The sequence below is a fragment of the Rhinolophus ferrumequinum genome, chromosome 10, assembly GCF_004115265.2.
Source record: "Rhinolophus ferrumequinum isolate MPI-CBG mRhiFer1 chromosome 10, mRhiFer1_v1.p, whole genome shotgun sequence".
In the NCBI taxonomy this organism is placed as follows: Eukaryota; Metazoa; Chordata; class Mammalia; order Chiroptera; family Rhinolophidae; genus Rhinolophus; species Rhinolophus ferrumequinum.
Genome location: NC_046293.1, coordinates 43,024,705 through 43,048,943, shown reverse-complemented (window position 1 = coordinate 43,048,943; position 24,239 = coordinate 43,024,705). Strand labels below are relative to the sequence as shown.

The window sequence follows — 24,239 nt, the reverse complement described above, 5'->3', positions numbered from 1 at the left end:
TCCGATGGAGGCATTGCAGGTGGGCCTGTTATTACATGGATGCTGTGCCAGCAGTGGGGTATGGAGAATTAGTGAGCTTAGGCATGCACTGTTTTTATAGAAAGTAGAAGCAAGCCAGCTCTTTGTCAGGTGGCAGACATCATCCCTAAAGGTTGCTTACTACAAATGTAACCTTGAGAAATGATCCAGGAAAAGAACAGTCAGGGTCTTGCTTTCTTGGCATGCCCAGCCAGAATGTGCAGGGATGCTCAGGTCTCATGGTGGATTGCCTCTCCCAACAGTGTGTAGCAGAATTCAACCTTAAATGCAGTTTTGCTGAGTTTCATGACTAAAATACTAGCTGGAAAGGTAACTGCTATAAACCATTTCCCCCCAAATACATTTAATCTTATTATTTTTCTGTTCTCTGCAGGACATCTTTAAGCCAGTCCTCTAGGCTTAGTTGATACACTTGATTATGCAAACCAGTTATGGTTATTATGAAGGCAGAGATCAGAAAAGAAGACCCAATTTAAGGAACCTTGCTGGTCTCAGTCTCAATGTCCTCTAATATTTACTGCAAGGAACAATAATGTTTTTATAAATCAAGTTCTTTGTCTCTATGGCCATATTAACATTTGCTACAAAAACTGGAGGGAATAATGACAACCATAAAGATATAAAGAACAAGTGGTGCAACTAATAGTGGATATAGGGTATGCCAAAAAAATGGGTCATGGATTGATGCCTCTTTTAAGTCAGGATTTTGCTGTTCTTAAAAGAATAATTAAAATAGAATTTGAAGTTAGAAAGAACCTTAGAAATGTTAGAAAGAACCTTAAAAATGTTAAGTCCAGGCTGCTCATCTTGTAAATTAGAAAATTGAGACATAGAATGTTTAAATGATTGTTCAAGATCAAATTTCTAGTAACAGAGTAAAATGATGGAGCAGAAATTACTTTTTCGTGAAAATTACATACCTGGAATGTAATTCCATTGGAATGTTGCCCCCTTAACTGGAACAGTTTATAGAATTCAATTAGTAAAAATTTGTTGAATTACTCTGTTTTATGATTGAATACGATGTATTCTCTGTCCATAAAGAATTGTTTGCTAGTGCAACAAGAATTCAATTTGATACCTACTCTTCTAAAATCATATACAAACTGCATAGATTAATTCAAGCTTGGGGTGGGGACTGAAAGCTTTATAAAGGTATGTACTGATGTTTGAGCTAAGCCTTGAAGAATTGCCAAGAGGCTTCTCTGCAGAGAAATGGAGGGCCAGCATTTTAAGCAGGGAGAAAACCATGTACATTGGCATGGTGAATAACAGTATATAAGTTGATCAAGAAATGATCAGTGGTTTCATGTGGTTGGATGTGAGTAGATTTGAGAATGGAAGGACAGGTAGAATCCAGATTAGGAAAATCTTGGAGATCATGCTACATAGGACATTTTTTGAGGGGAAACACTGACATTTTTAAGGTAAGTTGGTGTATGAAGTATAAGTTAAAAAGATGGGTTTATAAATCAGAATCAGTAAAAAAAGGGATGTCACGAAAGCCAACTGTAAAGAGTTGAGAAACGTGTTTAAAAAATAGAATGTGCCATCCCTAAATATGCCACTTTGACATAAGGATTATTTTGAGCTGAAGGCAATTAAAAGGAAGCATGCCCAAGAAAATATTTCTGCCCTCCCCCTGTTTGCCTAAAAGCAGGACATAAATTTGTAAAAGTGTTCCCCCTCCCCTCTACCAGGAAGGACAGAAGAAGTTAATCACTGGATATGGCACCAGAGGAACCTCCCTAATAAACTTTACTAAGTAGCCCTCATCTTCCATTAGTTCCTCCCCATAGTATTTATGTTCCCACAATTTGCTGTCCTAGAAACTCAAGGTCCTTTTTCCTTTTGTGAAGATGTGTTATGAGTCCAAGTTCTAACCACCCTCTGAGTTACTCATCACTGATTATTCATTCCCGTGTGTGTGTGTGTGTGTGTGTGTGTGTGTGTGTTTGAGCGAGCGTGCGCGTGTGTGTTACATACATTAATAAACTTCAATTTGTTTTTGTTTTGTTAATCTGTCTTTTGTCAGTCTAAGTTATAGGGCCCCAGCTTGGAGAATCTAGGAGGGTTATGCATGTGCAGGACACCATCCGCTCCTAGGTGGGAGTTTCTCAGATCTGCTGAGAAACTGCCATTGCCCGGATGGAGGAGAAATGGGTTCTGCCCATCTCGTTGGTTTTTAAAGCCTCTGTCCCCACCCATGCAAATGGATGAAATTGCACGTCATCCATGCTTCAAACACAGTCCTCATCATCGTTAGCAAGGATAATAATCAAGTGAACAGAGGTTAGGACATTACGTTCTGAATGAAGGTGGCATTCTAAAATTGGCTGTCGTGTCTGCAGTTCAAATGGCACCTATTCTTTGTTCGGAGGAAATGAAATTGAAAGCATCTTAATAGCCAAATAAGTTAGCCGATTGTTTATAATCATTTACTTAAAATTAACATGGAACTGATTTCAAACAGTAGCCCAGTGCTTGCTTTCATTTAAACAGTGTATATATTTGTATCTGGCTATTTCATGGCATTTATTAAGCCTCACAGTGTAGCCATCTATCAAGCAGGGTGAAAGCAGAGTCCTGGGGTAAATGAGGAAGCTTTTGGGAAAGAGAACAGCCTGGGCTGTGATAGGACTTTACGTTGGAATGCAAAGAGTTAGTGGCAGCTTCCTAAAGAAGGGACATCTAAACAGATGAAAAACATGAGATGTTGAGACGGGAAAGGAGTTGGAAAAGGAGTGGAGAAGAGTATTTGGGGAAAGGAAACAGCATAGTTTAAGGCATAGAGGCTAGAGAGGGCATAGCTTGTTAGGGAAACTTGTAAAAATCAACCTTTACCACTAAAAATCCTTTAATGTAAAGATGGAGCATAGCAAGAGCAGAGATTGCAGAGAGATTTAGAGATACACTGAAAAGTTTTAAGCAAGACTCTGACCTGATCAACTTCATATTTTATAAATATGACTAACACTGCAGGGTGTGAAACAGATTGGGAGGGGGCAAGTTTGACACAGGCTGACTCGTGAGGAGACTTTTGCAATAATGGCGTGGTGTTGGCGAGGAGGAAAACAAACTGGTGGGCTTAAGAGCTATTCCAGAGATACTTAATAGCTTTTGGAGATAGGTTAGATAGATGGAATAGAGAAGAGGGAGTAGTTGAGGCTGACTCTCCCGTTCCCGGCTTGGCGACAGTTCGGATAGTGATTCTCATAAGGAGAATGGAGCTTTGTTATGGTTTCCTCCCCATGGCTGGAGGAAGTGAGATAGGAGAAGAGGCGTTTAGAGAGAAGAGAATATACATCTTGAGAAAGACCACTCATCAAGAAAATGTGGAACCAGAAAGTCAAAGCTGGTACTACCGTGGGCTATTTTTCAGTCCATAGACATAGCTTCTTATAAAAGACCCTTTGTTTTATTTGTTATCATTTTTCTCTATAACAGTATGTGAATATTTTCCCTCACCCCCCCTTTTTTTAATCATAAACGACCCTGCAGTCAGATAGTGTTAGATCTAAAAGAAGCCTTGGAAGCGATAGTTTCTATCCATGGGTGAGGAAGTTGGAGCTTTGAGAGAAGACCATGTGATGCTGATAAAGTGAGAGTGACACAAGTAACAAAACCCAGGTCCCCTCGTGGTCACTCTATTGCTCTTTCCACAGTACCTAGCCAACCCCATGCTGACTATTGCGTTCCAGTAACACAAATGCATGCAGTTGAAGACTTTATTAAAGAAAAAAAAATTGCGTAGATATTCTTTTCTTAACACTTTTTTTTTTTTTGGTAGTGTAGAATTCTATTTTAGATAACCAGAGTTGCAGAAATGTTGTGCCTTCTCAGTATTGTCTTTCCTGTCCTTCCATTGATCTTCCCTCTTGACGAACGGGAAAGGGTTGAAACTCAGGAGATCTGAGTTAGGTCTTGGCTTGGCTTTATCTTTCATGAATAGATGAACTGGTTCCTCTTCCATAGATCTCAGTTTTTATATCTTAAAAAATCAGAACGTGGGACCAGAAACCTCTAAAATCATTTCTTTGCTCGGTCTTTATCATTTTATATTTTACATCACTGGTTGTCTTTATTTTCTTCCTGAAACAGCTTGTCCTTCATGGCAAATAGGAGCTTCTTAAAAAACCGAGGTACAGGAAATCAGGGATGTGTGTGTCCGCGGTGCTCCTGTTGACTGTGTGACTCGAAGAGGGCCAGAGTTTGGTTTGTTCTAGTAGCAATATGTCACCATATTTACTTTCCTTCTTTGAAAATGAAAATAGGCCTTGAAATTAGGAAGAGAAGGCAGAAGAGCGAGGTACTAGAAGCTGAAGTGTATGGGGGTGGATGTAGGGTGGATATAATGCTGTGGTCTTCCAAGTGGAGGGAGGATACCCTCCATGATGTACATGACGATTCACTGGGTTTTGGAGAGAAAATACTGGAACTTCTATTTGTATTTATTTTTAATTTCTTTCCAAAATTCTGCTTTTGTGTGTATCATAATGTATGACAAATCAATATAGGATATGCATATCGCTTATAAATGAATACATATTCCCATATATTGTGGAATTATGCTTAAACATGTTAAGCTGACAGAAGGATATGGTCCAATAAGTTTGGAAACCATTGGTGAAGAGTTTGCAAAAAAAGTGTGTAAAGGCATCAAGATAAATATTATGTCTTAATTTCTTACTTTTGGATATCATCCTTCCTGGAAATAAAGAGAAGAAATCTAAAACAAAAATAACATCAAATAGCATCTTGGTTGCAGAATTAATTTAACTGATTCTTTACCTCTTACAGAGTTGTCAAAAACTATTCACCTGCAAAAGTATTTAATTTATTTTTGTTCATGATCATTTAGGATTTAGTAACTGATCCTGAAATGAACTCAGTATAATTTAATTTATTTAAACTTTTCAATTGAAGGAGCGATAGTAGATTATATTAATATTTTTAAAAGATTTGGTCAGGGATTTTTAAATCCTATTTCTTCAGTGTTTTTTTTTTTTTTTTTTTTCCATTTATTTTATTTTCTCCTGATTATTTCTCACAGAATAAGACCACAACTTGCCAAAGAAAAGATTGAAGGATGCCATATCTGTACATCTGTTACACCAGGAGAACCTCAGGTCTTCCTAGGGAAAGATAAAGCTTTTACTTTTGATTATGTGTTTGACATTGAATCCCAGCAAGAGCAGATCTACACTCAATGTATAGAAAAACTAATTGAAGGGTGTTTTGAAGGATACAATGCTACAGTTTTTGCTTATGGACAAGTAAGTACCGAATTATTTTCATAGCAGTTGTACCTTTGCAAAAGTGTCAGTTCAGTTGCATTTTCATTTTTGTTACTTGAGGTGATATTGTTAAGAGCAAGCACACATTTTTCTCTGTTCTTTTATTCAGACTGGAGCTGGGAAGACATACACAATGGGAACAGGATTTGATGTTAACATCATCGAGGAAGAACAGGGTATTATTTCTCGTGCTGTTAAACACCTTTTCAAGAGCATTGAAGAAAAAAAACATACTGCAATTAAGAGTGGACTTCCTCCTCCAGATTTTAAAGTGAATGCGCAATTCTTAGAGGTAACAGACTGATTGGGTCATTAGTTCCCTTTAAATCTTGTCCTTAAGGCCATAGGCTGTATGATTTTATGCTTCTGACTCATAGTATAGCGCTTTGCACATAGCGCTCAGTAAATGTTTGAGCAAATTAACATTAGATAATTGGTTGTAGTAGTAGTAAGAATAGATAATAGGTAATAAGTAATCTTTACTTGTTGGCTTTTAAGATTATAAACCCTTGACCAGTGTCCATAGAAAAAAACAATTAATATTGTTTATTTCAGACTCTCTCTTTATCCTATAATTACTGTTGTAACGTAGGCAGGCTTACAACGTGCTGGCAACTCAGCGATTAAGACCAAAAGGGAGGGGGAGAACATGAGGAATAACAGGATTGAGGCTGTAGCAAAAGCCACAAATCTGGCTGCCAAAGCTGGTATTCCTGCAAGGATAGGCAGGTGTTTTGATGCAATGTCCAAAGGTTGGGGCCGTTTTGGATTAATTTAGGGCAGTCTAGTCTGGTGGGAGGGACGTGATAATAAGAGGACATCTCGCATATGAGCAGTATTGCAGTTAGGTGGACAGTGACATCATAATTCTGGATGCTTGGTCCAAAGAGTGTTCTAGTCTAGTTCGAGTCTGGATCTATCATTTTGGTCATTGATGAAACATGTTATTCAACATTATATAGCACAATACAGAAACCAATTCAAATTAACCTTGGTTATTGCTGGTGTTCATGGACATCACAGCTTAGTAGAAACCCAAAGCAAGGTAACTAATGGTGGAAAACGAAAAGAAACAATGTTCTTCGATCTTCCCTTTCAGCCTCCAAAATATTGTTAGACATTGTGACTTTACAGAATATTGATAGGAAAATAGGTGTGTGTATCCTCTTCTCAGGCACTGTTGGTACAGAAACATTAGTATCATTTCCGACCTTGCAAAAGTACTAGGTATTAATTTTTAGATACATTAAGAAAGACTGTAAGGCAGTAGGAAATACATTTTTAGTTCAAGTAGTAAACATTCTTAAAATCTCTAAGCTCAGGGTTTGTCTACATGTGGTACATATTTCTTAGAGTTTGCTTGTGTTTATAAATATTTATCTCTTGCAAAGAATTAGTAGATCATTTTAGCTAGCTATCAGCTCATTAGTCATGATTAAGTCATTCGCTATTCTTACTCTTATGAAGACATGTGGCCTTTATTTGTATGTGTAATAATAATTGCCTCATTCATTTTTATCTGTTATTATGAAGAAATACGTCGTTTTGGAGCACTCTTAAGATATGTTTGAAAGATAACATTATGCAATGTGAGTTATTACAGCCGTGAGGCAATTTTTTCTCAATTAAAACTTATAATGTTTCTTTTTTATAGCTATATAATGAAGAGGTCCTTGACTTATTTGATACCACACGTGATATTGACGCAAAAAATAAAAAATCAAATATAAGAATTCATGAAGATTCAACTGGAGGCATTTATACTGTGGGCGTCACAACACGTACTGTGAATACAGAATCCGAGGTGACATTTATGTTTATGTTACTGTTAAAGTAGAGCATATTTGGCTTTAGTTTTATATTCAGCTTTGTTGATAATTTGCCTAAGATCACAATATGAAATTTGTATCCTTAACTGTAACAGGGAGTTAAAAATCTTGTCTTCTTTCCTCATATTTTTTATATCAGGATTTTATTATTAAAAATGTCATAGTTATGATAAAGCCAGTTCATTTATCTTAGCATTAAAAGAATCTAAGGCAATGTACTTACAGTTTTCTTTTGCAGCTAGAAAAAGAGATAAAAACTGAAAGTTAAGGATGGGACCAGAAAAAATAATTTTGTACCTTTTGCCATCACATAGACTATATCATGGCTCCTGAAAGGAGACTGTTAAGAAAAGTTACCAAAAAAATATTTCAACAGAAGATACAGAACACCCTGAGGAATTAAAATTATTGCTCAGTTTGTTCCAAAGTGTTCCACTGTAACAGTTTGGAATGGAAGCTGCAAGTGTCAGCAAATGGCAAACAATGGAATCTCAGTGTTTTCTCCTTTTTAAAAAATAATACACTATTATACTAAGATCAGTTCAAAAAGTGCCTGCAACCAAAATATTACGAAATTCCACATCCTTTGCATCTCTTAATATGGTGGGTTTTAGCCATTAGCTCAGATTGTGAGGGTATGGTATCTTGTTTAAGCATTGTTCAAGTAAGACCTTTTTTCCCCCTTTTCCAGATGATGCAGTGTTTGAAGCTGGGTGCTTTATCCCGGACCACTGCTAGTACCCAGATGAATGTTCAGAGCTCTCGTTCACATGCCATTTTTACCATACATGTGTGTCAAACCAGAATGTGTCCTCAAACAGATGCTGTGAGTTATTAGCTCTAATTTCTTAAACTTCCAGGCTTCATTTCTCTAAAGTCACACAACCCAGAAAAGTACATTTGAGCCAAAGTTAGTTTGTTCAATCATTCCTTTTCCTAGTGAGAAGTCTCTGATTCTGTTTAAGCTGAAGATGGCCAACCACGTAAGATTTTGAAATAAAAAATTGGATGTGTGTCTGCAGCAAACAGAAATCAAGCTGTGGTCATATGGTGATGGATGCAGGCTCCTGAGACCCTTTGCTTTTGAGGACTGTGGGCGTCATAAGCAAAGCCTCTGCTGATAACACCTGGGTTTTGACCCTAAGCTTCATTCTAACTTTGTCGAAGCTTCTCATTGCCAGCGGACATTTCTGCATTTATAGTTATTTGGCTACATGCCTATTTTTGGAGACATATATATTTAATTTTATATATATATATATATATATATATATATATATATATATATATATATAGAAGGAAAATTGGGGTTGGAGGATATTTTGTGTCACATTATTAAAATATTTTCAATTATTTTCCTCAATTGCAGGAAAATACAACTGATAACAAGGTGATTTCTGAATCATCAGAGATGAGTGAATTTGAAACCTTGACTGCAAAGTTCCATTTTGTTGATCTGGCAGGATCCGAGCGACTGAAGCGTACAGGAGCCACAGGCGAGAGGGCCAAAGAAGGCATTTCCATCAACTGTGGGCTTGTAAGACTAAGACCAAAGCTTTGCACTGAGAATATAGCTGCAATTGTCTGTGGCCTTTTCTCTTTTGTAATACATAATACCCAAGGGGAAATCCTTCATGAGATGAGCTGAGAAATGGAAGTTACAGTAAAATTGAAAACTTAGGTGTAATGCGTTGAATTTTGATCTCCTTACATTGCAGGATGTTTTATTCTTTCACATTGCCATTTTTCTTATGTGTGTAAATTTATTTATTTTTCAATGATAGTTGACTTTCAATATTATTTTATATTTATGTTGGGTGTATAGCACAGTAGCCAGACATTTATACAACCCATAAAGTGATCCCTCCAGTAAGTCCAGTACTCACCTGGCACTATATGTAGTTATTACAATATTATTGGCTATATTCTCTCTACTGTATTTTACATCCCTGTGGCTATTTTGTGACTACCAATTTGTACTTCTTAATCCCTTCACCTTTCATGTGTGTACATTTCATTGGATTAAATTTTATGATATGTGCAGAAAAACAATATACATAGAAGAAATTATTTTTAAAATTCTGCATTTAAAAATATTTGTCAAAATCAGTATTGAATATTAGCGATTTCATGAGGTGACTGACAAGGTAGCTTTTTTTGCTAACATTTTATGACAGTCACTTAATTTTGGGAATTATAGTCAATTTTTTTAGTAGATTGTTTCAAAATGAGAACTTTTCTAGATTATAGTAAGATTTAACTTTAATACCATGCCATCTAGTGGTGTTTTTAATTGGAAAACGCCTTGTGTTTGTTAGCATAAAGCGTCTGTTATGGAAGAAAATGTTTTAGAGTAAATTTGTGTGTAATAAAACTTTTCTTCATATTGACTTCATTATAAAATTGGACACTTGTTCCTGCATAAAAGTAATGACATCCCTAAAGTTCTGTGATGCTGACAACATCAGGGCATGTTTTCTACTTTGCTTCCCTCCCTCCCATCCCAGAGCTGAGGGCTCCAGTCAGATGCTCCTATTTTGTTATTGCCCACTGTTTGCTCCTATAGGATGGGGGCTAAGGCTGATTAGAGAGAGTCAGACCTCCCAACTCCAATACCCGTCTTGATGCTCCTACCCTATGGTTGAATTTTGTGTTAAATGACCTGGATCCTGGACTGTGTGTATTGTTCCGAATTTCTTAGGAGATAAAATCATGGTGGTTATTTACATTAGTGCTGTTAGCAAAAGACAAAAGCCATGGGTGTGTTTTCCTGTTTAGGCTGTTGAAGCTTGCTCAGATATCTCTGGTAAAGTTTCAGTGTGGCTAGTGGTTAAAACTGTAGCCTCTCTGGAAGAGGGGGACGGAGACACAGGGTGATGCTGATGCCACACTTTGCATGATCCATTGGCCCGCACAAAGCGGTGGTTATAGATGTTTGTATTACTGAAGTGGGGTGTGTGACCAACATTTAGGATAACACTTATGCTGTAGGTGCTAATTCAGTGACAGAAAAACAGTAGGGGTGGCAGGTGGAGGGACTAAAGAGTTCTGTAATTTGACTTAGTTTTTTCAATATTGGATGCCTAGCACATAGATTCATTGTGTTTCTAAAGACAGTTTTACCTGTTCAGAGAAATCATATTTATATTTTTATTTTGGTTAAAGCAGATTTTGTTTTCCCATAAGGGAGTTATATTGCAACAAGAAAGTTTTGTGAAACTGTTAAAACTACATAAACATTTCATTTTTTCAATGCATTGAGGGAACAATTTGCAACACGAATTGACAATTTTCTGAGCACCCAACCTGATGCTCTGATAATTCTAGGGATGGTTGAAAGTTGCCAGTCTTATTTCTATTTCTAAAGAAAATCTCTGAATAGAAGTATAAGTATTTGTGAATTTTGAATATATATATATATGTGTATATATATAGATATATATACACACACATATACATATATGTATATATACACATATACATATATATACATATACTCTAAATATAGGAATATATATATATATATACACACACACATATACATATATATACGTATATACATATATATATATGTATATGTGTGTGTATATATATATTACTAAATTTAGAGTCACTTTTAGTCAAATTTTTTGTCAGGTTTTAGTAGTTAATATAGAAAACTTTGAAGTTTACTTCATACTTCAAAATATAAATGTAAAAAAACAAGCAAACAAATCTTTTCAGTTCCCTCATGTCTGCATATCATTCTCTATAAGCCTCCATTATTTAAAAGTATTATCATTAGTAAATTGTTATGATTTTCCTTTTCCTCTCTCTTTTAGTTGGCACTTGGCAATGTAATAAGTGCATTGGGAGACAAGAGCAAGAGGGCCACCCATGTCCCCTATAGAGATTCTAAGCTAACAAGACTCCTACAGGATTCCCTCGGGGGGAACAGGTATGCATAAATGATCATCCTCCATATTACTGAATTTCAATTATTCATTATTTTTAAACTTTGTAAAGTGATTTATAAGAACTGTTTTTATTCTAAAGCAAATTAATAGGATGAGTTGCTAATCATTATTAAGTTTCTTTCACGTAATCCTTATAACATCCCTTGAGGTGGATATTATTATTATTCCTACTTTATAGATAAGGAAATTGAAATCCAGAGAGGTTAAGTAATTTATTCAAAGGCACTTCGCTTGTAAATGAAGTCGATAGCATGTGGTTTTTCTACTTTATCATAGTTTCTGCTTAAGAGCTTGGCACATAGCATATGCTTTATAAAATTTTGTTGAAAAATAAATGCTGTCTTCTAAATAAATATGAAGTAACTTAAGTATATTTGATGCCTTATTACAAAGTCTCCTAAAATTTAGACATTTTCTTTACATGTGGAAAAACTATTTTAAAATGTCAATTGAATGAATATGGAGTATTTGGTGGTTATAAACTTTGCCAATATCACTGATATTTCTCCTTTTTCATAATTTTGAATTATTCTGATCATCAGTTAAAAACATTCTTTTGTAATGCATTCCTTTTTATAAACATCAACATGTTGGCTTTACAAGTAGAAACATTTTTGGCACGTAAATTGAATCATAGCACAAATCAACAAGTTACAGGCAACTGTTACATTTTTATTTATTCTGTTACAATTAATGGAATCTATTTTACAGTGTTTTCAATGGTCTAATATCATGTTTACTGAAAAGATACAAATGATCTGGTAAATAAACTTGCAAACTTTTTGAATAATTATTATTCAAAGAATTTTGATAACAGCAAATCTATTTAGGTTTGAAATTGAAGAATGGATTTAGAAATAAAGTTTTGTTTCATAGAATTCAACAGTATAGTATCTTTTTAATATTTCTTCCTTCTTTTGTAATATTGGCGTTGTCTTAATTGCTTCTCTTCTAGCATATCCTATGTATGGGTGCAATTTTGTTTCCATTCTTGCATCTTTCCTACTTCTGTTTTGTATTTTCACTCTGACCTTCAATATCAATCTGGGCCTTATTATAACAGGACACATTTTTTTGCTTTTTAAGTCAAGTATAAATTTTTCAAGTTTACTAAATTGGAGCCCTTTCCTATAGATAATAAATGTCCCCTTACAAATTTCAATACTTTTGAATACTTCATTATTTCTGAAAATTTGCTTGCCTTCTAAGCAATCTAAGGTATTTGCACTGTGGTCATGAATTACTCATGAGTTTTAGGCTACAGCTAAAGAGTCTCAATGCTTCTCACCCAATTCCTTACTGGGTGGTAACTCCTCAGAAAAGAAGACCTCTCCCAATTCCATCTCTAGTGAGCGTCAATTCCTGCTAAAAATTTTAAGATTGAACTCTTCAAAAGTATTGTATTTTGTATAAGCTTTGGAGAACAAAATACCTTCCTTTTGTGAAGCATGTATAAATTACTCTTAAAAGAAAAATTAGATCAAAGATATTTTTGGACAGAAACTGCATATATTTATGTACGTAATTTTGTGACTTGTTTTTTAATAGAGATGTCTTTCATACATTTATAATATTTAGTATAACATAACAAGTTTACAGCAAAAATTCTGAAAAATACAGACAAATATAAAGTAGGAATAAAAATCAATTATATTTCTATTACCTACAAGTAACTACTGTTAACACGGTGATGTATTTTGTCCCTAATGTATAGGATGATATGTTATAACAATATATAAGATATATAACAATATATTTAAATGGCATGGTTTCCTTTAAAACAGACTTGTGGTTTTATATAAACTTTAAAAATAAATAACTTTAATGTTTTCTTTGAATTTTTCATAACACAACCATTCTTGAAATTTGTCTCCTTTGGGTTTTATTTAATATGTGATCTTATCCCTACGTCACAGATCTTAGCTCCTCTCATTCCTGAGTTTCTCCATTCTTAAGCACTCGATCCCAGTGCTTTACAAAATATTTGTGAAGGGCAAGTTCTTCTACTCCCCATTGCCCCATTAATATTGTGCATGACTCTACTCAGCTTGCCCTGTTTCTGACTTACTATGGGAGTTCAAAAACACTTGAATTGGTCTATATTCAATGAGATGAGTTCACTGATTACAGCAGGCTCAAATGTTGCAAAGGTTTAAAATGCTTACTTTCAATTTCTGTACTTATTGTGAACTAGCAACAAATAGTTTGCAGATTGGCACTGGACTGGGGTCTATACTTTGAGTAGGCCTGTTCACTAATCAGTGTCTGTAATCTTCACCCTCTCCCGAATACCTTACCTTCTTCATCAAAAGAGAAAGCTAGAGATGCATGAATCATCATAACTTTCTGACCTCCAAAAAAATAATTATTATGTACACATGACACATACCACAAACAATGATTAATGACCTAGTATGTTCCAAATATTGTGTTACACAAAGTATACTGATAAATAAAACTTAATGATTCTTGTCCTCTAGGAGTTTAGGGTCTAAGAATTGGGGTCTATAAAATTTCAAAATAATAATAATAATAATAATAATAATAATAATAATAATAATATAACCAATGAAAAAGAGATATGCAAAGAATATGTGGAAGCAGAGAGAAAGAGTACAACCAAACTGAGGGTTGGATTCTTAGACTAGATGATACCCGAGTTGAATCTTGAATAATAGCAAGAGTAAGGGTAAGTAAGGATGAGCAACAGATGATAAAGGGAAAAAGATGGGTGGAGTGGGACCCCTTTTGAAAGGGTTACTATGAGTACTAAGTTGAGATTATGGGGGAAGGCAGGAGTGGAAGCAGGAGAATAGGAGGTTATAGGTTAGAATTCACAGGTATGAATTTCCTACCAGCGTGGGTAACTTACCTCTTCAATGGGAGTTCTATACATTTTTCAGTTAGTGTGTAAGTGCCAATTAGAATCTTCTTTGTCTGTTTCACTGACAGACATGATAGCTGTGGCATACTAAGCATTTCACTATCCTGTTTTCTGGTTGGTAAAACAATTCATCATCATCATAAAGTAATGTTTCCCATTTTTCCTATGTAATCTGGCCAGAAATCCTGGAACATTGACCACTCAATCACAAATGATGTTTTATATTATAAAACATATGGATATACTCTTCTTGTTCAAGTGATAGGATTTTATATTATAAAACATATGGATATACTCTTCTTGTTCAAGTGATAAGATTTAGTGCAAGATTTTTTTGCTGACAACAAAAATCAGGATACGAGTGATTAAATTAAAAAAATTAAATCCTGAAATATTCGGTAGGTAATGAAAAAATGATTTTTTAATTTCAATTTGTCATATTATAGATATGTTAAATTTTAGAATTATGTGTGCATTGCATCAAAATTTTTTGTAAAGGGGTGAGAAATAAATACTGTATTCACTTGTACTTTCTCAAGGTATTATGGGTCAAAGAAGGGTAATATAAATTTATTTTCCACAATTTTACCTAAGCAAACAAAATATTTTTTCCTTAAGATAGTCTTAAAGCCTGGTGGTTTTTAATTGGTTTTATTTTTAAGTTAGTAGTATCAATCTTTTGGTATCTTGAAGAGAAGATATTATTCAAAGGGCGGGACTTTAAAAATGATTACTTCATTGTTCTGTTTGCTTTTATCTGTCAACCTAATTATTCTCTGTAACTTTCAGCCAAACAATCATGATAGCATGTGTCAGCCCTTCAGACAGAGATTTTATGGAAACTTTAAACACTCTGAAATATGCCAATCGAGCTAGAAATATCAAGAACAAGGTGATGGTCAATCAGGACAGAGCTAGTCAGCAAATCAATGCACTCCGTAGTGAGATCACACGACTTCAGATGGAGCTCATGGAGTACAAAACAGTAAGCTCATGGGTTTGGCTTTGCCTTTTGTGATACATTTTGTGAACACATGATGCCCTTTTGTGATGGCTTGCACGTGTATGCCTCTGGATCTAGTCTCTTGTCTGCGTTGGTAGTGGCGTCTTTCCTTGTGAAGGTACAATTCTCTCATTTTCCTGTGGGTAACCTTTAATAATGTTCCGTCTGTCTACCTGACTAGTGTCTTATTTCAAAAGGCTTCCTGACCAATCACTTTCTTTAGTGACAGGTGCACCATTGAGGGATGTAGTAGAGGGAAAAGAATCTCTTTTGCCTCGAGACTGTTAAAACAAAAGGGCTCTTCGTTGTAGAACTACATAGTACTGAAGTACCCTGTTTCTCTGAAAATAAGACCTGGATGGACAATCAGCTCTAATGAGTCTTTGGAGCAAAAATTAGTATGAGACCTGGTGTTATGTTCTGTTATATATGTTATATAAGACCTGGTCTTATATTAATTTTTGCTCCAAAAGACGCATTAGAGCTGATGGTCCAGCTAGGTCTTATTATTATTCGGGTAAACACGATATCTTTAAGCAAATCTCTTGTGTATTTAAGGCTCCTGTACCAACAGGGAAATATCTTCCTTTTCTAGGGTAAAAGAATAATTGATGAGGAAGGTGTGGAAAGCATCAATGACATGTTTCATGAGAATGCTATGCTACAGACTGAAAATAATAACCTGCGTATAAGAATTAAAGCCATGCAAGAAACGGTGGATGCATTGAGGACCAGAATCACACAGCTTGTTAGTGATCAGGCCAACCAAGTTCTTGCCAGAGCAGGTATGTATGTAAGGTGGAGTGGGTGAGGGATTAACTTCTAGAGGGTGGGAGACATTCTTTGTGTCCATTAATTACCTGAAATACTGCAAGTAGAATGTCAGTCGGTGTATATACAATCTGTGATTTTAAGTTAAATGCTTACTTTGTAGATAATCCATCCTTCCAGACACAAAATGTGCCCTTTGGTGTGTCATTATCTTACTGTCTGCTCATGCAATGAAGGGTAGGAAATTTGCTGTATGAATTGTGTTTTAAAGCATTATTGTTTTGTTTTCATAACTTTGATTTTCTCTCCCATTCTGTTTTGTTGGTTTTAATTTAAAGGAAATTCTTAATTTCATGTTTTATTTTGCAGGTGAGGGAAATGAGGAGATTAGTAATATGATTCACAGTTATATCAAAGAAATCGAAGATCTCAGGTACGGTTCATGTTCTGTAACATATAATGCACATTTGGGGTTTTGGAGTATAGTAATATTGCTATTTGTTGGGCTTGTTGTTTAGTAACTGTTTGCAGTGATAGTTCGGCTCTTTGGTCAGATTAACTTTAGGGGAACAGGCCATTCCATAATGTCACGTTGCAAACAACTTTCCTTCCCTCTCTTACCATATTACCTTCCCATATTATCCTCCTACTCTTATTGCACTCCTCAGTGGGAGCTTACTCACCTGACATACAGGACAGGCATAATTGACGGTGGTGAAGTTACTTGTGGTGCCTTCCCTCTCTGTGCCTCTTCCCTTTCCATTTGGGAATGGCCAACATCATAAGTCATCTCTAATTTTTTTTAAATCTCTTGTTATCCCCGTTCCCTTCTGCTTCTCCAGCTATTCCTTATGTGGGAATCGTTGCATCCCTATCACATTGCCTGCCTCTCTGGTACATTCAGAAGCTCATTCATCACTCACATTTCATGCACACACTACACATGATCACTATACGCCAAGCACCATGCCATGGACTGAGCAAGTATGACATCAACAGCGAGTTCACAGTCTAGGTGGGGCGACTTACAGAAATAGGCACATGTAGTAAATGAAATGACAGAAATTAGTAAAAGGCATGCCATCGCCTGGTGTGGGAATGTGGAGAGGACCACTGAGCCCAGACTCGGGGAATAGCGTTCAGAAACCAGGTCAGGAGCACTAATAATTTCTACAATATTTTTAGGTTCCATGGTTTTCCCTCAGCGCTCAGCTACTTTCTCTTGAAGTAAAACTACAGTCAGCTCCATGGGAAGCATCTGAGTAGCTCAGATCTCATGTCTGCTTCCCATTTGCTGAAAATAATCAAGCGGGAGATCATCTTTCACAGCTACCCAACACTTCTCCATCTTGTATTTTTGTTCTCTTTTCCTCTCTCTTCCTCTGGCTGTCTTAGAGATTCTCAAACAGAGACGACTGATGTTTCCACTGTTTCTGCCTCCACAAGGCATACTGGATCCCTTAAGTGTTTCAGAAAGCAAAAACAAATGAGAAGACATCTGATCTGGCAATAGACAAAGTTACTCTAATAACTGTCACTTTTGTTTTACACACACACACAGAATATATATATATATATATCTCTTCAAGCTTTACCTTTTTGGCAGTAATCTTTGGGGCATTGGACCCTGGTTCTGGTCAGCAGCCAACCTGGACTTGCATTTCTATTGTGTGTTGGTGGTGCTCTTTCTTGCCTACTGCGCCAAACTGCCTTTCCTTACTCTGTAGAACCCATCTTTACCATTCCTTGAGATGCAACTGATATCTGTCTTTTAGTTCCTGAAGATTCTCTTCCTTCTCCTAGTCCACTTCTCTTTTATTCCCTTGGCACTGGTCAATTGTTAAGGCTGATTCCATGCTCTGGTTATTGTGCTCTGTTTCTTCTCTTCCACCCTGTTATTCTAAGGCCTTATTTAAGCTTGATTTCACTACTGGACAAAATGGCTTCACTATTGTTATTATTTCCTAGAAAACTGAGTGAATCATTTCCATTCCTCCTAGTGACTAACAGTAGCATCTATTAATTTCCTTCTTCAAGTTCTGCAATTAAGACCATTCCTTAGGCTGTTTAGAGAACAGAGATGACTCAGGCCCTGAACTAAATCACTGATCAAATCTCTCTCAGTATAGATTGATAGCTTGTTCCACTTTCCCAACTTTTCTTTAATGGGTCTTTAATTAGGGGCATCCCACTCCTGTGGCATGGTCTTCTAGAACCCTATCATTGTAATTTATAATGTAAAATAATTTCCATATGGTAGAAGCATAAATGAGCTTTGAATTTTAATTTGATTACTTGGATTGAAATTTAAGCTTCTATTTATTAATAAGTATGTGACCTTGGGCAAGTTACCTAATGTCTCCAAGTTTAAGATTCGTCTGTAAGAATAAGTTAATACCTGCTAGTCTCAAAGAGTTATTAATGGGGCTCAAATAAAAACATACAATGTCAAAGTCCTTAAATTGAAAAGTACTGTAGAGATCAAACATATTATTATTCCTTAGGTCCAAGTTCTCACATTCTGTTTTTATCTACTAAATTCTAGTCCAATCCATATTTCTATCAAAACTTGGTCTCAGGAAGGCATTTATTCACAGCTTCTTGAACTTAATGCAAATTTTTGTCAATGTATTTCCACTTGGGAAGGTTTATATGTTGAGTCTTATCATTCTAATTGTAAAAAAATACTAGTTATCTTTTAATAAATTTACATGTATTTTGTGAAATAATAACTGTCACTAGTTGATTCTAATCTTGGGGGGTTACATTTTTTGTAGAAAGTTTTGAAAATACTGGAAAGTATAAAAAAATTAAAATCATCTATGTCTCCACCAGTTCTAGAACTGATGTTGACATATTGGTTTATCTCTTCAATATTTTTTCAATGCATATTTTAGTGAAATTGACATCAGGGTGTATATAGTGCTTTCCTATCTATTCTTTGAAATGGAACAAAATATTATGAACATTTTTTAATGGTACTGTGTTTCCCCAAAAATAAGACCTAGCTGGACCATCAGCTCTAATGCATCTTTTGGAGCAAAAATTAATACAAGACCCGGTATTATATTATATTATATTATATTATATTATATTATATTATATTATATTATATTATAGACCCGGTCTTATGTTATAGTAAAATAAGACCGAGTCTTATATTAATTTTTGCTCCAAATGACACATTAGAGCTGATCATCCGGCTAGGTCTTATTTTCAGGGAAACACGGTATTAGCTATTTTTCTAACATGATTTTTGCATGGCTCCATGTAGTACTTAATCTTTGTCATTGATTTAACAAATCTCCTGATAGATAATTATATTATTAGCAACTTTTTGGTAAGAACAGTTTTTATTTATTAACTACATTATCAGTCAGGTGAGCTTTAAATTCATTGTATCATTAATCCTCATAACAATCCTAGGTAAGTATATATTTTTCATCTCCATTTTATACAAAAACAGTACAGGTTTTTAGGAACTGAGGGTCCAAGATCCAGTGAGAGATAGAACGAGATGCAAGCCCTTAGTCTATTCCTTCCCAAGGAAATCTCTATACTTCCTTTCTTGCCTCACTGCTTGGTCTTCTATTAAATGAAATGCAGGCAGCAACAAATGGGTGGGTGGGTGAGTGGGAAAAGAAAGGGAGAGAAAGAGAAAGAGAGAGATGTTATCTCTATAGCCCATACAAAATCAGATTCTGCTAATGTGGCATAGGGTTTGTGCATGTGAGCTCTAAAAGCTTTAGCCTTTATCAGCACCAGGATTAAAGAAGCATCGAATGTACCCCTACCAAATGCAGACTTTTAAAATCAGGTAATAAAAAAACACAAGTTGTCTGATTACTGTCTAAAAGAGCCAATTAAAAGATAGGTCATTGTTGATAGTTAATTTATTATATTTTCATTTATTTTTAACATTCATTATTAAGTACCCAGGCTTTGTAATAGATATTGAAAATATAAAAAGTAGAATTTGACTTTATAGTTAAGCTGAGTTTTTATGCTTAGGTTGTGCTCTTGATTAAAAAAATGACAGCATATATTCATTATTTTCTTTAAAATAATTTTGAAATCATTTAGTCTAGAAGTCTGACACAACTATTTAACCATTTAAAAGTATTATAACTGTTATTCTGCATACATATGACACCAGATATTTAATAAAACAATTTCATTCAAGAATGTGGAGAACACTAGCTTGAAACATATATTCACTCATTTATATACATGGCTCTAGCTGATTTCAACAGTGCCATGAATAATTTTGGTAGACAATGAAAAAACACAGAGCTGACTATGCCATCTAGAGCTTAGTAGTTGCAAATCATCTAGCATCTTCCTCTGAAATATTTGAAGATATGGCATAAGTGCTTCCTTAGTAATATAGTTTTGAGGTGGAGATAGTAGGTAGTATTTCTTTTTAAAGCCCTGTCTCAATCACCCTTGTGCCAAATTGACCTTGGAAATCTATTATACAGAAGTAGATAATTGTGTTCTTCTTAGTGGTTTAAATCAAATAGAAGTAAAGGGACTGGCCTAGAGGACTTTTTGAATCCCTTTTAGTCTCAAGACTCCAGGCTCTTTTAGGATCTTATCATTCTGTGTTTTTGCATATTACTGACAGTGCACACATTATTCTCCTGTCATTATTAGGACCGCTTGGGCAAACAAAAGAATGTTTTCAATTATGAAACTCAGGTTTCCATGGAGATACCATCTTTTCCCACGCCATATTCAGGAGCCAGATGTCTCTCAGCCATTTAGGGGCAAGTTTGACTATTCCTTGCAAAGATTTGGAAATGCTATTATAGCATGATGAATGAGGAACTGACAGGAAGGGAACCATGCTGATTGTACATTTTAAGTTTAAATGATGGCTTCACAAAGCAAGAATAGCTAGTGCCTAGTGGCCAGAATGCAAGTAATCTAATTACTAATGGCACTTTTGAGCACTAAGAAAGTGACCTCAAATTTATAATTATTTACTCAGGGAATTAAAAAAATATCCTGAACATAAATATTTGTGAACACATGTATTAAAATAAATAAATAAATAAATAAACAAATAAATAAATAACCTATCTGTCGAACACATACATTAAAAAGAAAAACACACCAAAAAACGCTATCTGTCGAAATGCATTTTGGAAAACTTTTTAGCATGCGAAACAAATAATTTAAAAAACCTGTTTATTTCTGGAGTAGTCAACTTTGCAGAGACAGAAAGTAGAATGGTGGCTGCTAGCAGCTGGGAGGAGAGGGGAATGAGGAGTTAGTGTTCAATGTGTACAGAGTTGCAGTTGGAGAAGATGAAAAAGTTCTGGAAATAGATGAAGACAATGATTGTAACAACAGTTTCAATGTACTGTATGCTGCAGAAGTGTACACTTAGGAATGGTTAATGTGGTAAATTTTATGTTATGTATTTTTTGCCAATACAAAAAAAATGTTTCCTATTTATATTTTTATTCACTAGGGCAAAATTATTAGAAAGTGAAGCCGTGAATGAGAACCTTCGAAAAAACTTGACAAGAGCTACTGCAAGATCACCGTATTTCAGTGGGTCATCATCTTTCTCTCCTACTATACTGTCCTCAGACAAAGAGACCATTGAAATTATAGATCTAGCTAAGAAAGATTTAGAGAAGCTGAAAAGGAAAGAAAAGAAGAAGAAAAAAAGGTAGTGTTACAAAATCACTGCTATATGAATCCCTATTCTTCTTACTTTTTAGTATATTTTCATTTGTGATTTCAATGAGTATACATAGTGTCATAAGTATATTAATAAATGAAATGTCATTTAAATTAGCTGACAATTACAATTATGCTTTTAATAGCTTATCTCTACTTGTATGTAAAATTATGTTTAATTATAATAATATGATAATGTATTTTATTCAGGTAAAGTTACTATTAGAAACTATTTTATTATTTCTTCAAATAGCTGCTTTTGCATTGCATTCATCTTTCTTTTCAGCAAAGCTTGCTGTACCATTACAATTCAATGTTTTCATTTTTTTCCCATTTTCTAATGCTATTAAATAGTCACATGGATATATCCTAATTCCTGTTTAGATTAGTTTAACTAAAGGCTAAACTAATCCATCAGACTGTCATTTAATATCATTTTGTCCCTTAAGTATTTTCTGCAGGGCTTCTAATTTGATTACATGAAAGTTATTTCTTATTTCATGCTTTCTGAATCTTCTAACAAGGAGTTAGTTTTTCTCCACTGTTCTAGGCTATCATTCCTTGCATCCTAATAATATCTCCTTCTAAAATCAACAGAGTGCAAAGAAGAGGAGGAAAATAAAACTTTGACCACTTGTAATGTGTGAGTGGTTGAACACTCAAATTCTTTACATTTACATGTTGATTCTATGGTGCAGTCAAATCACTAAGAATATATTTTGAACATGCCAGTCATATTAATTTTAAGCATTTTTGGCTAGATATTCAAAAGGAGGCAAAGCTATCTTATTTGTCAAATGGGTTATTACAGGGGGTGCACTTTGTATTATAGAATTATTATTGATATTTAGTCTACATATTGCTTTGCTCAGTTTATTTAGAAATTTATTTAGGCAACCAGGCATTTCTTCCTAGAAAACTCAGTTGGTCGAAGTTACTGGAAATAAAATTCTTCATATTAATTCTGTTCTTTGTCCTTGAGTTAAAAAGATATGATAAAAATAATTAAAGCAAGGAGTTACACATCTCTGGTTAGGGCAATTAACACTGAAATAATGATCATAGAATTATTGAAACTAGTGAGACCTAACATACTGCTTGAATGAAAATGAGACTTTTGCATATGACTTATCATTTACTTGTAAAATATAATTCTTTAGTTGGTCAAAATGTCAAATGTTATGACTTATCTTTAAAGGTATAAATGGTTTGTATTCATGAATAATAACTATGATAGTTATTATAGGGTACATTTCTCAAGATTATGAGCTAGTTCTGCTCTTTCCTTTTGCATTACATTTAGAGATATTAACTTAATGAGCTGTTGGACATGAATAATGAAGAAAGATAGGGATCCCAATAGAAACCTAGACTGTTTTTAACATTCTTATAGTGATCATAGGTACCCCAAATTAATACTTCTGATGCAGGTTATTTTTGTGACAATGCAGGGTTGTAAACATTTTCACTGATAACTAGTATTAAAGAAAAAACATTTTATGATTAAGATTTGTTTCTATTGCTTTTTCATGGAAATTGTAACCATTTTAAGGTAAAAAAAAATTAAGACAGTAGTATTTCAAAGTGAAAAATTATGACTACTTCAGTGAATCTGGTAGATGTAGTAATTATTAAAATAAGAATAATAGCAGATTTAATGCTAAGAGTCTCACCAAACAGCTGGATTTAAACATAAAAAATCCCAGTGAAAAAACTAAGTTATTTCCTAACAAAAAGTAGTACGAAATTTTAAAAAATTTTCAGGAAAAAACAAGCCAGGGAAAGTAAAATGAGAGATGTTATCTTAATCATCTATGAAAAAAATGGAAGATAGCTTAAAATGAGAAAAATAACTTAATACTTTCTAAATATCAATAACTCATATGGTGCTTTAAAAATGCTGTATAAAGCATTTTTCGCACATATGCTATAATGTGCCTCTGTAAAATTAAAACGTATGTAATGTAGTGTGAACCTAGAAAAATTTTATTGTGTAACATAAACTGTATAACTGTAAAAGCCTTTAGAACCTGTTTATGAATTTATATCACTACATATATAAATTTGTAAAATTTAATAGAATTTTTCTTACCATACTATTCAAACTTTGTTGTTGATTAAAAAATGAAAACCAATACTATTTTATTCAGCTTGATAAAGCATTTTGTTCATCATCAACAACTTTTCACTGTAGATCCCAATAACTTTTAGCTGTATATAATGTAAATTCCTATTTAAAAAATGTAGGTAAACTCTCATTTTAGTGAAAGGGCTTGTTACATGTTGAAATAAAGAACAGACAAGGAGTTCCAGAAGTGTTTAGAATGACAGCAGCTTTACTGAAGCTAGTGATTCATCTCCCACAGGAAGTTTTTGAAGGCTACAGTGTCTGTTTGGATGTATTGATTCTAGTTGAGTTGTATTACATGCCTCATGTTTATTTACTTATCAGAGAGGGCATTGAAACATTTGGGTTCTGCCTCAACCTTACATAGACAGTAAGTTCAATCAAAAATTGTTTGGAAATGGAAATAATTTCTCTCTAGAAAGTGTTATGAATACGTAGTATTCAGCTTTCCCAATTCACTCATGAAATAATTTTTATCCATTTTATAGTTTGGTAAAAGGAATTCAGAAGCGAGTAGGAAAAGGCAAAAAAGGGGAAATAAACTTTCTTTTTCATTGATGTAGCCAACCTTCGGGGAAAAAGAAAAGTGAATTTCTGCCTGTCATTCTTTCTTATTCCAGTCTTCTAACTTTTTGTGT

The 24,239-nt window shown here is 34.5% G+C and overlaps 1 protein-coding gene across 16 annotated transcripts in view; it reads left to right on the top strand.

Annotated features, from left to right (window-relative positions):
- KIF21A (kinesin family member 21A) overlaps window positions 1-24,239 on the top strand; it is a 132,672-nt gene that overhangs the window by 61,160 nt on the left and 47,273 nt on the right. For all 16 annotated transcript variants that reach the window (XM_033116639.1, XM_033116644.1, XM_033116650.1 and 13 more), the window contains exons 2-11: window positions 5,093-5,315; window positions 5,446-5,628; window positions 6,991-7,140; window positions 7,857-7,991; window positions 8,535-8,702; window positions 10,987-11,102; window positions 14,795-14,990; window positions 15,604-15,793; window positions 16,149-16,212; window positions 21,259-21,462. In XM_033116639.1, coding sequence (XP_032972530.1) covers window positions 5,093-5,315; window positions 5,446-5,628; window positions 6,991-7,140; window positions 7,857-7,991; window positions 8,535-8,702; window positions 10,987-11,102; window positions 14,795-14,990; window positions 15,604-15,793; window positions 16,149-16,212; window positions 21,259-21,462 — 1,629 coding nt within the window. The remainder of the gene's footprint in view (window positions 1-5,092; window positions 5,316-5,445; window positions 5,629-6,990; window positions 7,141-7,856; window positions 7,992-8,534; window positions 8,703-10,986; window positions 11,103-14,794; window positions 14,991-15,603; window positions 15,794-16,148; window positions 16,213-21,258; window positions 21,463-24,239) is intronic.